Below are 17,152 nucleotides of genomic sequence, written 5' to 3'. Positions count from 1 at the left end.
TTCTAATAGTTTGTCGTTCAGTGGTTGCTAGACCCTTGCCAACTTTATTTAAAATATGGATTACTTTTCCATTGCAGGTTTTTTTTTACATATCTTCTGCCACACAGTGCTCCATCCTCCTTAAGACCATTATTGGATATGATAGTCAATGCTACAGGTAATTCCACTGTAAATATGTGATACTGCCAAATGTCTCCCCTTTTCATATCTCTGTAAACTTGAGTGTTTGTTTGGGCGGGGGGTAGAGGGAAGGGTGCTACATTTACATGTATTGCTTTAAGGCCAGATTCTGCTCTCACTTAGGGCATGTCTACACTGCAGCTGGAGGTGTAAGTTCCAGCCTAGGGAGATGTACCCATGCTAGCTTTGATCGAGTGAGCATGCTGAAAATTGCAGTGTTGCTATGGGCTAGCCACCAAAGCATCTACCTAGTATCTCTGATGGGATTGTACTTGGGTGGCTAGCCTGAGTCGCTGCTCATACCACTTTGGCTACACTGCTATTTTTAGTTACTAGTTTGGGCAGAGCTAGCACATGCATGTCTACCTGATCTGGGAATGACACCTCCAGGTGAAGTGTAGATGTGCCCTTAGAATTAAAATCACTCCTGATCAGAGGAGCTAAGATGAGGCCTATATACCATTTAACTCTCTATTTTGAGGTTTTAAGTAGTATTTAAGTAGTATGTGCCTTGTCCTGGGCCCCAGCACAGTGAGGAATTCCACCCTTACATAGGTGCAGTTCCCATTGCAAGTCAATGGCAGTTTGACCAAAGCAGTATTTGACTCAGAATTTGGTCTCCTCTGCATGCAGATCTCAGGAGGAACAAACCAGCCCACAGAGTGAAATTAATCCTGACCAAAGGGCTCATGCACAGCCCTCTGCAAAATGTTAGTCCCATGTTAAGGAATTCATTGGTGTGGAGGACCTTGAATGGGCCATCTCTACTGGGAGGAATTAGAACCACAGAGACAATTTGTTGCATACATCTCCCAGATGACACTAGAGATTATTTTATGCTTCAGAATCCAGAGTATAACATAAAATTATCTTTACCATAAAATGACATTCAGACAAGAGGAGCTTGAGTGTGTCTTAACTATACTTTAATTTCACGCCAGAGGGTTTTTTCCTCTGCCTGCTCTTCAGTACATTTTATGGGGAGGTATAATGTGCCAGGCTATAAATAATTTCAAAGGGAATTCACTGGAAAGGAGTTTTCATCTCTTGTGGGTAACCCATCCTATCATATTCAGACAGGAAACTGGCTGTCTCAGTACACTAGTTGCTCAGCTTTGGAGACATAGGGTTAGGACTTGACTCATCGCATATATGAACATCAATTTGGCAGTCATTTTGTAATGCCTTAAGTCCACATCACAAAAACATCACACAGTTTGGCACAACTGAATCTTGATCCTTTGGACCTTACTCAGGTATAATCCCTATTAATCCCAAGTTCTTTGTCTAAATCATTGTTTTTCTGTATTTTTAAAGGAGAACTCCACTGGGGAATAGATGAAACAGTGGCACAGCTAGAAAAAGTTTTGCATTTATACAAGAGTGGCACATACCTACAGAACACTACACGGATGCCGAAAGCTGGTAAAGTATTCCTTTGACAAATGTAAAGCTATTGGCTCGATATACACTGTGACGTGTGGAGGGGAGCAGAAATAAGGAGAAGAGACCAAAAAGGCCCCTGAAGTCATGGAAATTGAAGTCCACAGCAGGGCTTCCAGATAGAGTTCTATGGGTACCACAGAAGGTACTGAGGCGGGTTGTTGGTGCCATGGAGAGCAGCCATCAACCATGTCAAACTTGTGGGAAATCTGCAGTATAAATTCATGCTGAAAGGTGCATTGTGCTCAAACACTTATCTCCCAGTATGCATTTTGGAACCTCCCTGAGGTGGGAGTTTGGGGGAGCTCTGGAAGAGGGAGCCAATTTATCTCCATGCTAATATCCTAGCTCTGCATGGATATCCTAAGATTCGTGGGATTTCCTTGCAGATACTGTATTGCAGCTGCTGCAGGCTAGAAGCATTAACCTTCCTACCTGCTCTGCAGGGGAATATCCCTGCAGCCTTCAGCTTGCTGCAGTGATAGGATAACAAAACTGCATAGATTAACAAAGAAATTGCATAAAGTTTACATGCTGCGGTTTTTCTTTTACGTCTTAACAAAAATCTCTTGTATAGCACCATAAATCAAACATACACTGTAGAGAGGGATAAATATTCTACCTAGAAGAAGACATTACAGATTGTAACATTTGAAAGAAGGTAATAGGTAAATGTTCTTGTTTAGCCACACCAGCAAGAAAAGATGCTGTGCAGAATTTTTCTTTTTGTAGGTTCAGTATCCATGTCAGACTTTGAGCTGCAGGAGGGTAATAGGAAAATATAATGGTTTTGCGGCACATGCATAGTAGAGAGAAAGAGATGGGTGATAAATGAAGATGGATTTAGGGTAAAGGATTTGAGAAGTTCAGTAAAGCATTTCCCTTGTGATAGACTCATGAGTCAAATTTTTTCCTGGTGTAACTCTGTTGACTTTAGTGGACTCTGACCCCAGGGATGAATTTGGCCTACTAATCACAAATAATTCAGTATTTATTTTGTTGTAAAATTGGCAAGAAAATTGTTACAGGTGTTCATTTAACTTTCTAATGTTCAGATTTTCATCTCAGTCTTTGCTGAGTGATACCTATCAACACAGTCAAATCATTCTCAGCAGCACAATCAACAGTACAAACACATCCTTTGTTGAGGAAGTGCCAGGAAGGTTGAGGTTTTTCTGTGATGCTGGCTGATTCCAGATTTAGCTGCCGTGTCAGGACAATATGAGGTTTTGAATTTTAAAGGTTGTCCTGCCTATAAAGAATTGCCAGGAGAAAACCCAAGACAGTGATGCTAGATATAACAGCGCAAGGCTTCATTGATATGGAGCAGACGTGCACTCACATTAGGCTTCTGTATTTCATGTGTGGTTTAATTACGTATAATCCTGAATAACTGTGGTCAGATTCTGCTACCCTTACTCAAGTTGGCTAGTGCCTTTGTTTGCAAGAGTCCCATTAACTTTTCCAAAACTGCTCAGGGAGCAAAGTGCTACTCAACATGAGTAAGGGCTATAGAAATTGCCCTTTGTAACTGCACATAGAACATGTGAGTACAGTTTTATGCAATTCTAATAAAATTCTAATTTAACGTAACATTGAGGTTCTTTAAATTATTTTATGTGAGGATTCAGCCAATGGCAATCAAGAGAAATCAAATATCCTCACAGAAGTTACACTGAAGCAAGACCTTGTTGACTTATGGGTAAATTTTCATTCTTGGATACCATATCTTCAGAATGCATGGGCCTGTTTCTCATTTGCACTAAGGCCATTTTACACCACTAGAGTCATGTACAAGGACTTTAAAGTGGGTGTGTGTATATATAATGTATTCATATTTTAAGGCCCCTTTATCCTATGGTGACCAGATAGCAAGCATGAAAAATTAGGACTCTTTTTTGGGGGTAGGAGGAGTATAGTTGCATATACAAGAAAAAGCCCCTAATATTGGGACGTTGGGTAACCCTACTTTATCCTCCCAGAGGCCTCAGTGCAGATGAGTGTAATCAGGTCCCATAGACTAACAGACGTTTTGGAGCATGAGCTTACATGGGTGAATACCCACTTGGTTGGATGCATCCGACGAAGTGGGTATTCACCCACGAAAGCTCATGCTCCAAAACGTCTGTTAGTCTATAAGGTGCCACAGGATTCTTTGCTGCTTTTACAGATCCAGGCTAACATGGCTACCCCTCTGATACTTCAGGTCCCATGTCTCCACTTATATCCTTACTTCTCCACATAGGCTCCTCTCTCTCAAGATTTCACTTTTAGCACATGACGACTCACTTTTTTAAAACTCTCAATCCAAAGATGATTTACCAATGGTGAAATTCTCCTGATGGCGCAGTGGAGCTGCAAGGCAGGGTGTGATGGTAGGGGAGGATTGGGTGCTCAGGAGAACAGCCAAATGCTGGTCCAGCACACAAGGCAGCACTACTCCCAAGCCATGCTGGGGCCACAGACTAAGTAGTTTTGGCCATTGGGCCATGTAATAACTCTTGCAAGTGGTGGTGGTGGGGGGCATGGATACTGTTCCAACCCATCAGTTCAGCAGCCATAGAGGCAGTAGCAGTCACAAAAGCAGTTACACTCCCATGTTCTGGCCCTGCCTGGGCCAGGGAAGGGGGATTTCACCTCCCTAATCCCTTGCATTTTATGTGAGTGAGACAAATTTCACCTTAAAACACCACTGAAAATGTTGTCCATGGAAAGACAGAGAAACCAGCAGCACTTTCACAGGACACTGTATAACTCTCTCCCAAGGCAAGGGAAAAATATTTTTTTAAGTTGTGGCTTGTTTGTTCTTTTTCTGTCGTGCTCTATAATATAGTGAGGTGGGGGGAGGCTATTTGTCAGATGCTGAGCTGATTTAGGTTTGGGCTAGGGATTGTGGTTTGGGTTTGAGGCTGAATTGGAACTAGGCTTTGGTTTCAGGTTAAAATGAGGCAAAAGCTTACAAGGTTGTTCTCATTAGATTTCAATCTAAATGGTGGAAATCTCATCAGGTGACCTGGTCTCACAAGATTTCCACCATCCTGAATAATGGAAATCTCAAGAAATTAACTGCTCATATGATGTTACCTCCATTTTGGGCTGCAGTCTCACCAAATAACTGTTACCAACAGATTCCTGCTGCATCTGAAAGAGACCTAGAAAATAAGCCTGTTCTGGTATAGAATTTATACTGAAACCAAAGCCACAATAGTAGGTTCAGATCCAGGAACTGCAAGCGATATCTCTTTCTTTTTTTGAAAAAGGAACATTAGAAGGTTCAACTCATGGTGCTTCATAATTTGATTTAGATCTAGAAACTCGGAGTTATCCATTGTCTTTAATAGAGAGTTGTAAATCCTTACAAGAAGCGATGGTGATTTCTGAAAAGGGACTTATGAAATAGCTGAAATCTGACCTTTCATGAAACAGATTTCTCTATCTGAGCCTATGTTTTTGCAAGGACACCCTTTCTAAGTGAGAACGGTGATACTGATCATCAGTAGGAAAGGTGATATTGATCATCAGAAGGAAAGTGACACTAGGAAAGTTCTTGTCAATCTGAGCCTGCCCATAAATTAAATTTAACAACAAAAACCATGGTCATGTCACAGAAGGACTTAAGCTTTCACTGTGTTTCAGCTGTAAAACATTTTACAGTGTTGTAAACTATTGTACTCTGGACTTTGCTTCTAAATTACTGAAGCAAAGTAGAGAAGGGGTCGGGGAAGAAGTCCTTCAGTAGCTATGTAAGTTTTCTGTAATTGTAAATAACACAAAATTGTTATACAAGTGCTACACTGTTTGGAATGACACTGTGTTCAAATGCTTTTATCTGTAATGGGGTATTAGTTGCTTCTTCTGAGAACATTGAACAATGCGGAGCATACATTTCCTTGTGAAGATTTTTTTTCTAAAATGATAGTAGCATTGCCATAACTGCAAGAATACTATACTATACAAACCCTGGATTTCATGGTGTAAATCAGCATTGCTCTTGAAGTCAATGGGAATTTTGCTGTAGATTTCAAGGAGGAAGGAATTTCACCCAACTGAAGGTCTGGCTCTGGAGTTTTAGTCTAACCTCCCCAACCTTTCAGTGAATTCAGGAGTTACACAGAAATGTATGAGAGGCACTACAGCTAGTAAATCCTGTAGCTTTGTTATTCATTAAAGAAAATAGGTGACCCATTATTAAGTCTTGAGAAGTGGGTTAGCCAAAAGAAAGGCATAATTAGCAGAAATAAAAGCAGTTGTTGAACCAAGTACATTTACAGGACTCGAGACAGAATGCCAGGGAGTAAGGTAAAAGACATTCCCTGTTTTCCTTTGTCCTTTGACATTTTGGCAGGGTTGCGCTGTACATAAATATTTACAGTGCAATAATGTTTCTTTAAAAATACTATAGCAACCTGCTTGAGAAATTATAAATCTGCTCAAGAAATTTTAATGAGGGTGTGTGTGTGAGAGAGAGAGAGAGAGAGAAACATAGGAGGGTGGGAACAGATTATATTCAGGCAGCTTTTATGTGCCATATTAGGTTGAGCTACAAAAGACAATAAGCACTTTCTTGAAGATACTTAAAGATGCACATGCTACAGATGGGATTACATTACAAACAATTCCCTACAAATAGTCTCACAGATTCTAAAATAAATTAGTTTTGGCCAGGACTGTGCCCCTGTTATGTCCTTTTGCACGACCATATAGGTCCAGATTGTATGAGGCCTTTTACTGAGGCCTGGTCTACACTGGGGGGGATCGATCTAAGTTATGCAACTTCAGCTACGTGAATAACATAGCTGAAGTCGACGTACTTAGATCTACTTATGGCGGTGTCTTCACTGTGGTAGGTCAACTGCTACCACTCCCCCATTGACTCCGCCTACGCTTCTCGCTCCGGTGGAGTACAGGAGTCGATGGAAGAGTGCTTGGCGGTTGATTTATCGCATCTTCGCTAGGCGTGAGAAATCAACCTCTGCTGGATCGATCGCTCTGAAGGTAAATGTAGACATGCCCTGAGTCACATAGGGATAGAGGGCATGGAGGAAGCCTCCCCATTGGCCATGCAAGGGCCTCCTCTGCTAGCAGTCTGTGTGCTCCCTCCACTTTAGGAGACTAAAAATGAGAAGGGGAAAGGCATGGTCTGACCTCCACCTTTATTGGCCCATGGAGTGGGGCCAATCCACTAGGAGTGCGTAGTTACGGAACAGCATGCCTGCCTCTACCATCAGCATGCAGCAGCCCAAGGGAGGCAGCAGCTGACTCCATAGGGTGTAGCTCTGACTCACTTTCACAGGGCTGTAGCATAAATATAATGACCTAGCCCTGAGAAAATAAGGAGTTACAGTATTCCTTTCCCTCATGTGCAGACAGTAGGATATACATCTTCACCCTTGTGCTGTCAAGGTAGTCCTTTCCTCTCTGCTCTGAAAAATGACTAAAAATGGCATCATGGAGTTTCATATTATTATCTTTTCATTGCTCTAGATCAGATTTGACCAGCTTAGTAATAAAATGTTTTTTCTAACTGCTGGGCTGGACCTTCAGACGTGTTAGGGGCCAGATTTTATTTAGGCTGCTAAAGATGCAGATAGGCACCTAGTGGAATTTCCAAAAGTGCTGAGGTGCCTAACTCCCAATGGCAGTTAAGCCCTGTTGAAAATCTCACTTACAAGGTGCCTAACTCCAATTGGGCACTATGCACCTAGGAACTTCTGAAAATTACACTATGTGTCTAGCAGCATCTTTAGCAGCTTTTAAATATGTTTAAAAATCTGACCCTATACATTTTCTGGCCTGTGCAGTATCACAACCATTTGGTATGTTCACAGCATAGGAACAGAGAAGTTAGATAAAACTATACAATACTTTTTCAGGAAGGTAGCATTGTAACAATACTTGATTTTTTTGAGAATTTAGAATAATACACAAGAACCCAAATAGAGAGACCAAGCAGGCTGCTCCCTAAGACAGAGAGGCACAGGTTACCTCACTTCACCTTAGTCTGCTTGTCTGCTGAGAGACTATTGCTCACACACTTTCCCACAAAGCTGCTTGCCTACAAGCAAGACCTGGGAATCCCCCGAGCATTTAAAGTGATAGCTCTACAATTTTAATACAGTTTTTCATACACCAATAAAGATTTTGCTGGCCAAATTCTCCCTCAGTCACATCTGTGTAACCCCAGTCTCTGGTACAGCTACCTTCAATGAGGTTGCACTGCAGAGGCATAACTGCAGGTAGAATCTGCCCCTGTAGTTGGAACTTGGTTAACAGTTCTATTGTCAATGCATGAGCCAGAAAAAAAATCCAACTTTTTCTCCTCTCATGGTGCAATGTTGACAGGAGGACAAAATGCAAATATTTGTACTGCAGCAGGCTCCAGTCAAGACAAGGGCTTCATTGTGCTAGGCACTGTACAGATGCATAGTAAGAGACCGTCCCTGCTCCAAAGAGCTGACAGTCTAAATAGACAAGACAGGCAAAAGATGGAGCGGAAACAGAAGGGAAATGTCTTCCTCAAGGTCATGCAGCAGGTTAGTGTCCTATCCAGATGCCTTTGGGTATGGCTACACTTGCACTTCAAAGCACTGCCGCGGCAGCGCTTTGAAGTGAGTGTGTGGTCGGAGCGCCAGCGCTGGGAGAGAGCTCGTCCAGCGCTATACGTACTCCACATCCTCTACGGGTGTAGCTTGCAGCGCTGCGGCACTGTTTACACTGAGACTTTACAGCGCTGTATCTTGCAGCGCTCAGGGGGGTGTTTTTTTCACACCCCTGAGCACGAAAGTTGCAGCGCTGTAAAGCGCCAGTGTAGCCATGGCCTTAGTGGAGGAGGGCAGGTGTGATTGGAAGTGGAGAGTAATTTCCCCTGCTATACTACTGTTTTGATGCTGGCATGGGCATATAGTGTGCCCCCACCACCGCCCCCCCCCAAAAAAGCATTTGTGTAATGCAAAATCACATTAACTTGGCCTAAGAGCTGTATTTATGGGGCATTCTTTCTGAATGAATTAATATAGCATATGAAAACATGGACAAACGAAAAATGTGAAATGAGACCTACTGAAAGTCAAGCAAACAAATGTAATATCAAGAGGGCAAACATTTGTAATAACAAAATTCTCACTTTGTTTTTTAATCTGAACGTATGTGTGAAGCAGTAAGTATATTTTTCTGTTATTTAGAGTCTGATTCTGCCGTCCGTACTCCTTGGGAAATCAGTGGGACTATTTGTATAGCAAAGTATTACTGAGATTGGTAGAATCAGGCCTTTTATGTTTAACTACAAGCAAGGGCAATTGGCGGTAGGGGGAAAAGAAATCCAGAAGCAGATTTCATTATTTTATCATTACAATGGAAGTGGGGGTGAAATAGGGAGTAACAGGATTACTTTGTCAAGGATGCAGCTGTGTCATTGACCCATGGTGCATTGGTAGGTGATAACTAGAAAAGACGACTTGGCAATTTTCCACCTGGAAGCTGTAGCTGGTAGTAAAAATGCACTCTAGCTGCTGTGGCTGAAATAAATGGTCATTAGGACTGATTAAAGTCAGATTTAAGGTGATTAAAGCAATTTAAAAGGGGGAACCACAGCCTGTTTATAATGTAGTCCTGGAGTTATTTATATGATTGAGTCTGGTACTGTGAAAATGGGCGTGTTTATATATTAGAGTCAGCACTGGGACAACACAGGTAATTTTGGGATGTTAGTGCCTTTTAAGCTTTGCTATTTTGTTTTTAATTATAGTATTTGGTCAGTGATTTGTTAGTTTGCCATGAACTGAATTCAGTTTTTAAATATCTCACTTTATCCTGTGAAATGGTACATTGTCAAGATGTCTTTTCTGGGTGGGATGGGCCAGAGCCTTTAGGACCTGATCTAAGTTACTTGTCGATTTACAGCAGTGTAACATAAATGAATGGGCTTGAGTCTGATCTTGGTTTACACTTACTTTCTCCCAGTGTAACTGCCCCAGTTTCGCTGGAGTTACTTACCTTACATCTAGAGCTGGTTGGGAATTTTTCAGCTAAACATTTTTTGTTGGAAAATGCCAGTTAAACAAAGCAAATTTCATGGGAATGGGTCTGTTTCAACTAATTTCCCATTTAGAAAGAAAGAGAGAAAGAAAGAAAAAGTTCTGAAATGAAACATTCTGTTTTTTATTCGAAATGACTTTTTACTTCAAAATTCAGGTTAATTTATAGATAATTAAAAAACCGAAATGAAATATGAGTGATTTTAAAAAAAAAATCTTGGATTTTTGGTTCATGAACAATTTTTAGATTTCAGCTTATGATTTGGGCTGGGAAAATGTTTTGAAATCTCAAATTTTTGTAGGATGGGAAAATTGTTTCCTGTCTGGCGTTACTTACATCAGTGTGAATAGAGAATTTGGTCCTAGAGGTTAAACTGGTATGAAAAATGGTATAAGTGATAACAGAATCAGGCCTAGTGTAGTTAAAGTTTATTTGCTTCAACATTTACAAAAATATGTACAAGTGAAAAGGAATATTTTTGGTTAGGGCATTGGTAAGGAGTTATTTATGAACACAGAGTAATTCTTTGATCTATTCCTTGACTTTACAGTGATAGACTTTAAATATGTTATGTCAAATTGTGTATATGTATGTGAAAGTGTAAATTTATTGCTGCATTTATAGTATTAGGCAAGTATTTATTGGTTTTAAACACCATTAGTCTGGAAATCGACCAGAACTTTGACCTTTTTATGATGTGATTTACTGCTGTGAGCCTTCAAATTCCATGGACTCCATTTAAGTAAGTTTCAGGTTTGGGAAGGCAAAAACCTGAGCTAAAGCTGTCTTTAAATCAGTCGGGTGTTTCTAAATAGAACAAGTATATTGAACCATTGTGGCCAGGATGAACATTTAAAGTAGTTGTTTGAGAAACGCAACTTAGATTTCTTAAGCCATTTCACACAGCAGGTAAAATGTCCTGATGTGGTTACAAATCTCATTCAAACTTCTCTTTGATACATATAACAAAGTACAAGTGAACTATGTAACATTTTAATCTTGCTATATTCTACATAGTGAACCACAAAGAGCTAGGTGAGTGACATGAACATAAAAACAAATGGATAGAAAGTATGTGACTGGAAAGTTACCACTTAGTGGGTTTATTTTTCATCTTGATAGTTTATCTCAGGTTGAGCAAGTTTTGAATAGGAGAGGAATGCTCTCTGAACCATTGAATTAGTACCATGTTTATCAGTATTTTGATTCATTATGTATTTGAGTGGTTACATTTGGGCATATCTAAAATACATAGCTTACCTTTTAGTTGGACATACCAATTAGTGTTGTCAGAACTCCTGTTAATTAAGTGACTCTCCAGTTGCCTTCAAGTAAGGGCTCCTTATCCTGCTATCCCTACTTAAGTGAGTAAAGTGTCTTGGTTTCAAATACTCACAGCACAATGGGATTACTCACACAAGTAAAGGCTGTAGATCGGACTCTTGATTTGAAGTGATATACACGTGAGATTTGCGTGAGATCTTTCTTCATTGTGCAAATTACAAAGATACTAGATCATCATGTTCTGAGACAAGGTGAATCTTTGGAAAAGGATTCACTTCTCAGACCAGTATTCAGTGGTTGTTGTCATGGGTTAGAGTTTTTTCTAGGTTTAGGTACAAGCAGTTTGAAGATATTTTCTATAACCCAAAAAACCACATGGGCCTGACTGCCCTGGGTGGGAGGATGTCTCCTGGAGCTCCTTAATTGAGGAGGAGGAATAATTTGTGGCACTAGTTTAAAGGGGTACAGCAAACTTGTTCCCCTGCAAGGCTGGAAAGCTCTGCTGGCTAGCGAGAGAGAGGGAGAGAGAAAGAGGGGAGGGAGCTACATTTCAGTCTACTCTTCATCCTTGCTGCCCTCTTTCAGGTGAGATGCTGCCAGGGGACCAAAGCCTCTTGACAGCAGCCCCTTCATTCAGGGCTGTGATTTAGGCTTTCCTGTTGTAGGCCACACAAGTAGCGGCAAAGCCTCCTTTCCTGTTCCTCCTCTGCATGGCCACTTATGGCAGAGGCACAGTTGGTCTTTAGGGAGCAGCTCGCCCCCTCACATCTATTTTAAAAATAGACATGAAAAAAATGATGAAAGGGAAAATGTAGTGAAGGTTATTACATTAGTGGTAAGGGGAAAAGTGGTGTATGGAGAAGGAAGCTAAAGAGTGTCTTGATGTGGCTCTCGGGGTTGCCATATGGTCCTCTCTTTGATAGCAAGGTCGGTTGGCAGTTTCTGTACTCATATGTCAGGAACCCGAGCATGGTGCCCCTGAAGCCAATGAGAGATTTTCTATTGACTTCAGTGGAAGCAGGAGAGGATCCATAATGATCTAAGTTTCATGCAAAGTCCAGTTGTAGATATTGGATCAGGCTTTCTGTCAGGAAAATTTAATGCTTTTAAAAAGTAAACTGCTCATCTCTTCACATTGTGCTTGCTGAAATGCATCACGCTCAGGACATCAGCCTTTTCACAGGAAAACCCACACAATGGAAAGGGAACCCCATGACAATCCCCTCACATTTCTCCTCCCCCCTACACTCTCACCACACTGGAAAACATAGGTGCTGGGACTGGGGATGCTGCTGCACCCCCTGGCTTGAAGTAGTTTCCATTATAAATAAGGTTTACAATGGCTCTCAGCACACCCCCGCCCTCCACTATAAAAATTGTTCCAGAACCCCTGCTGGAAAACCCAAGAATCTGTGGGTATTTTGAGAAATATGCCAGTCTTGGGGTTCTGCCAGAGCTATCCACATGGAGGCCCTGTTCCTCCACACTTCCCATTGGCCTCCTATGTCTCTACCTCTGCCAGGACTGTGCAAGGAAGCTTAGTAACTTCTCAGCCAGGTAATGTATCAGTCTTCCTCTGAGTATATTTTTGTGGTTTGGATTATCATTTACTAAATACACTGTGACACTATTTACATTAATACAGAGCTCAGAGACTTTTGCAGACCATTGTGGCTTCCCTGCTCTAGGAACTGGACAAAGACGTCATAAGATCATAAGAACATAACATAAGAATGGCCGTACTGGGTCAAACCAAAGGTCCATCTAGCCCAGTATCCTGTCTACTGACAGTGGCCAATGCCAGGTGCCCCAGAGGAAGTGAACCTAACACGGAATGATCAAGTGATCTCTCTCCTGCCATCCATCTCCACCCTCTGACAAACAGAGGCTAGGGACACCATTCCTTACCCATCCTGGCTAATAGCCATTAATGGACTTAACCTCCATGAATTTATCCAGTTCTCTTTTAAATGCTGTTATAGTCCTAGCCTTCACAACCACCTCAGGCAGGGAGTTCCACAAGTTGACTGGTTCCACAAGGTCACTGTTGCACACCTCAGAGCTGCTCCAAGTAGAAAGACTATCTTCACTGTAATGTTTATCTGAACACGAACTAGATACCTTTTTGAATTTGTGCCAGCAGGGTCTACATGGGTTAGTTAGATCACAAGACATTAGCACAACCTATAATTCATACTCCTCAGTCAAAGCAAGCCCTCAGTCACTTTTGAAAGTGAATGAAAACTGCTTTTTAATAGAGGTATGAATAAAGGAACTAGAGCTTCAGCTGCTCTGGCCCACTGTGGTTAAAGAATTGTAATGGTAGGTAGGGTAGGGAGTGGGAAAAACTGTTGAGAGAAACATTGAATATATAGTAACACGTTAGAAATGAAACTATGTAATATGTAGTGGAGAGACTTTTAAAACATATTTGCTTGTAGGAGAGCTTTTAAAAAAGTAAATTGCTGTTTGATAGGTGGGTTACTCGGAGACAGATTTCTGTTTGTATAGTGAAGATATATCACATGATGTTGGGATTGCTATGCAGACTTCCTGCCAAGACGTGCTAGAGCTTGGCCTTAGATGCTGTCATCAGGAGCTTGGCAAGCTCTGAGGAGAATTCCCTGTAAGGGCCCAAGGCTTGAGCCCTACCGGCATTCCAGCACTAGAGTAGATGTTCATTTTCCTCTGTTACTTAAAAAGTATGTCCAGCTTGCAGATGTCCATTTAGGTGTACTGCTTCACCTTTGCCTGGCACCTTTTGTAGTCACACCAGTGCAAGGTGGGCATTTCAATCCACTTTGCATTCGGTTGGCACTGGTATAATTGACTACATAAGGAACAGGGCAATGGTAGACTGGACCCGTTGTTTGCCTTACATGGAGAGTCTCATTGACCTTAGAGTGAACACACAAACCAACTCAAATCAGTCTCTCTGCTGTAGCTCTGGTCAAATAATTCCATTACATTTAATACTAATGACATACGTCTGACTAGTGACCGTTCTTATTCATGCAGCAGCTTTTTAAGCAGACATTTTTTGGGTAATTATTTCCCATTTTTTAAATTCATTCTGGGGTCTGATCCTGCATCTACTGTAGTTAATGGGAATTTTGCCATTGACTTAAATGGGACATGATTGGATTCTTATTGTTTCCTGTTGGTGTATGTCTTATTTTTGTTTTGACCAGGCTCATAAGAGCATATTGAATATTTCACACACTTTCCATATAAATAGTATGGAATGTAGCCTACATGGTGAGTAATTGTTTTATGAATCAAACTGTTGGCTGTTAAGTCTATAGTAAACACTGTCTGTTGGACTGGAAGCATCCTTACAAAGCTCCCTCTGAGATATTAGCAGGCTGAAACTTTGCAGTTTCAAGCAAAAGATCCTTGAACTAAAGTGACAAAAGAAGGAGGGCACGCAGCTACAATTTCTGTAGTAGATGCAATTAGAATAACTATCGAATTATTTTTTATTTCTCTGTCCTGGAAGCTAAGTAGAAATATTTCTGAATGATTAGTTTAATTTTGCTGATGCGTTCATCAGAGAAGCCCAAGAGCAGCTGGGAGACTGAGAGGAGCTGTGAACACAGAACAAGAGGGAGCTCATAAAGGCAAGAGAGACTGAACGGCAGCCAAGGGAGCCAAGTAATCCACAAGGCAATGCAGAGGAGCTGGGCAAGAACCAAGCTGACATGCTTCATGGGCTCTTTTTGTCTCTCCTTCCCCCTCCCTCCCTCCCGACACCCATCAAGCAACTCCCCTTTTGTGTTAATCTGAGCAAGGAAAAAAGTTTGCTTAATTAAAAGCCTGTCTTTTCTTCATGTTCTAAAGAAGCTAAAGTGAAATAACATGCTCTCCTGGCTGAGAGGGAGGGGCAGGAGTGCCTGATCAGGTCTCACCCTGACAAGCCCATTCAGTGTTAAGAACGAGGACAGGGAATCAGTTCATTCAAGTGGATGCTGTTTATTGAATGGGACATTCTCCTAGTGAAACCCCACATAAAATATATCGTGCTTGCCGTACGCAGTTTTACAGACAGATCCTTTTCTAAAAATAAATGAGAGCACCAAAGAGCTTTTAGCAAATAGAGGTGATGAAAATCTTATGTGATAGATTATGAGAGATGTCCCTTCATATGCCTTCTCTCTCCCACCTCTCATGGCACTTTGACAGCCCCTTTCGGAAGAGCTTTCCAACTGATTGTTTAGCTCTGGTTTTTGCAGAGTACCAACAGATACCTGAAGCTGCTATCCCCAATGAGAACTACAGGTGCTGGCCTTCCTACCATCACAAGGGCTGCCTCCTCTCTGTGTTCGATGTCGGCGAAGCCATCGAGGTCTGTGAGAATCACTCCCAGTGCAAAGCTTTTGTCCTGACCAACCAGACAACGTGGACAGGTAACCGGTGCTATTGAACAAATGCAGCAGCTGGTGCTAATAATCCAAAACAAGCTACTGGCCCATATAAATATATATATGGTTTTGAAACCATCTGGTGATTGAGTTACACTGGAGTAGGCTCATGGGAGGAGCATAGTTGCTAGAAATGAGATGATGTCCCTTAACCCTCAGTTGCGGCTGAGCAGAGGAGGTGGGTTAGGCTGTACTTTCCTTGTGCTCCACAGAGGGGGTCTGTGCACTGATTCAGAATAGTCTGGCATGAAGGGATCAATTGGGGGCAGCTGGACAGAGATCACAGAGACTTGACCTCCCTGGGAGTTTTCACATAAGTAAGATAGGCAAGATTTGGCCCAACATTTGAATTAGAAAGAAACATTCAAGTCCATATGATCTGGTTTGATATTAGGCCAAACAAGTTCCCTCATCTCTCCTTCCATCACTCAGCTATGACCCTCTGGCAGACAGAAGAGGGTCCTGATCCTGACAGAAATACTGTGCTGTTGTCAGCTGGTGTTCTGGTTTACATGCTGTTTGCTGGTAAGGAGAGTTGGCACAACTTTCTAGACAAAGGATAGTTCAGTTGCTAGGGCACCATCCTAGGATTTGGGAGAGCTGGGGTTAAATCTCTGCTCTGCCATAGACTTCCTGGCTGAGCTTGAGTAAGTCACTTCACTTCTGAAGAAATATCTACACTGCGTGAAGACCTGTGGCAGTGAATTTTAGACTTGTGTTACATCGCTAAAAACAGCTGTGGAGATATCTGGGCTTGGGCAGGAGCTTGGGCTCTGAAGCTCGGTGCGGGGTAAGTTTTGGTGCCTGAGCTGCACTACGTACACAGCTGGTGTGAGCCTGTCGGTAGCCCTGGTAACTCAAATTTGCTGCTGCAGGTTTAAAAAGCAGTCTGGATATACCCTCCATGTCTCAGTTCCCATCTGAGGGCGTGATACTCCTTCTTTACCTCAGAGGAGTATTGTGAGGGGCTCAGATACAGTGGTAATGGGAGCCATACAAATACTTGAGATTGTAAACCCCTAGTTTAAAGAAGCAATTTTACTACATAATAAAAATCTCCTTCAGCTTCTCTGCATAGTAGTGCACTGCTCTGGGAAAGTCAGCTCTAATCTTCAAAGTCATTGTGTACTAAGATCTGTATGTAAATATGGTACAACAGCGACACAAATCACCAGAAAGGGAGTAAAACAGTTAAGGCAGAAATGTAAAAATAAGAACGCTACCTGCAGGAGTGGCGCCAGAGTTTCTGACGCCCTAGGCGAACAGCCATTTCGCCGCCTCCCCGCGGCCCCGGTGGACCTACCGCAGTCATACCGGTGGACGGTCCGCTGCTGGAAAGGCTCCGGTGGACCTGCTGCAGGCATGACTGCAGTAGGTCCGCCGGAGCCTTTAGATCAGCGCACCGTCCGCCGAAATGACTGCGGCAGCTCCACCGGAGCCTTTCCAGCAGCAGACCATCCGCCGGCATGACTGCGGTAGGTCCACCGGACCCGTCTGCTACCCGCCCCCCCCCCCGGCAAAATAGCACCCCCCAAAAAAATTCTGGCACCCTAGGCCATTGCCTAGGTCGCCTAAATGGTAGCACCGGCCCTGGCTACCTGGACATAACATGGTGCTACTTTAACTGCTCATGCATTGTGCCCCATTGTGGGTAGATAGCAAAGATGCAGGCCTACATATTTAGAAGTGGCCACTTAGTTTGGTAGCTTAGTTTCTGGTGTCCAGCTAGAGACACCCTAAATCTGATTCTTAGCTAGTGTAAATCAATGTAGCTTTGACTTCAGTGGACC

The 17,152-nt window shown here is 42.3% G+C and overlaps 2 protein-coding genes across 2 annotated transcripts in view; both read left to right on the top strand.

Moving 5' to 3' along the window:
• LOC127049826 (uncharacterized) overlaps window positions 1-17,152 on the top strand; it is a 459,120-nt gene that overhangs the window by 79,872 nt on the left and 362,096 nt on the right. The window lies entirely within an intron of this gene.
• The window catches only part of PKDCC (protein kinase domain containing, cytoplasmic), a 48,448-nt gene that overhangs the window by 29,124 nt on the left and 2,172 nt on the right, over window positions 1-17,152 (top strand). The window contains exons 4-6 of the mRNA XM_050951875.1: window positions 78-157; window positions 1,498-1,605; window positions 15,174-15,347. Of these exons, the coding sequence (XP_050807832.1) occupies window positions 78-157; window positions 1,498-1,605; window positions 15,174-15,347 (362 nt within the window). The remainder of the gene's footprint in view (window positions 1-77; window positions 158-1,497; window positions 1,606-15,173; window positions 15,348-17,152) is intronic.

The sequence above is a fragment of the Gopherus flavomarginatus genome, chromosome 4, assembly GCF_025201925.1.
Source record: "Gopherus flavomarginatus isolate rGopFla2 chromosome 4, rGopFla2.mat.asm, whole genome shotgun sequence".
NCBI classification, from domain to species: domain Eukaryota; kingdom Metazoa; phylum Chordata; order Testudines; family Testudinidae; genus Gopherus; species Gopherus flavomarginatus.
The sequence above is the reverse complement of the archived record's forward strand: the minus strand, read 5'-3'. Positions and strand labels throughout refer to the sequence as shown.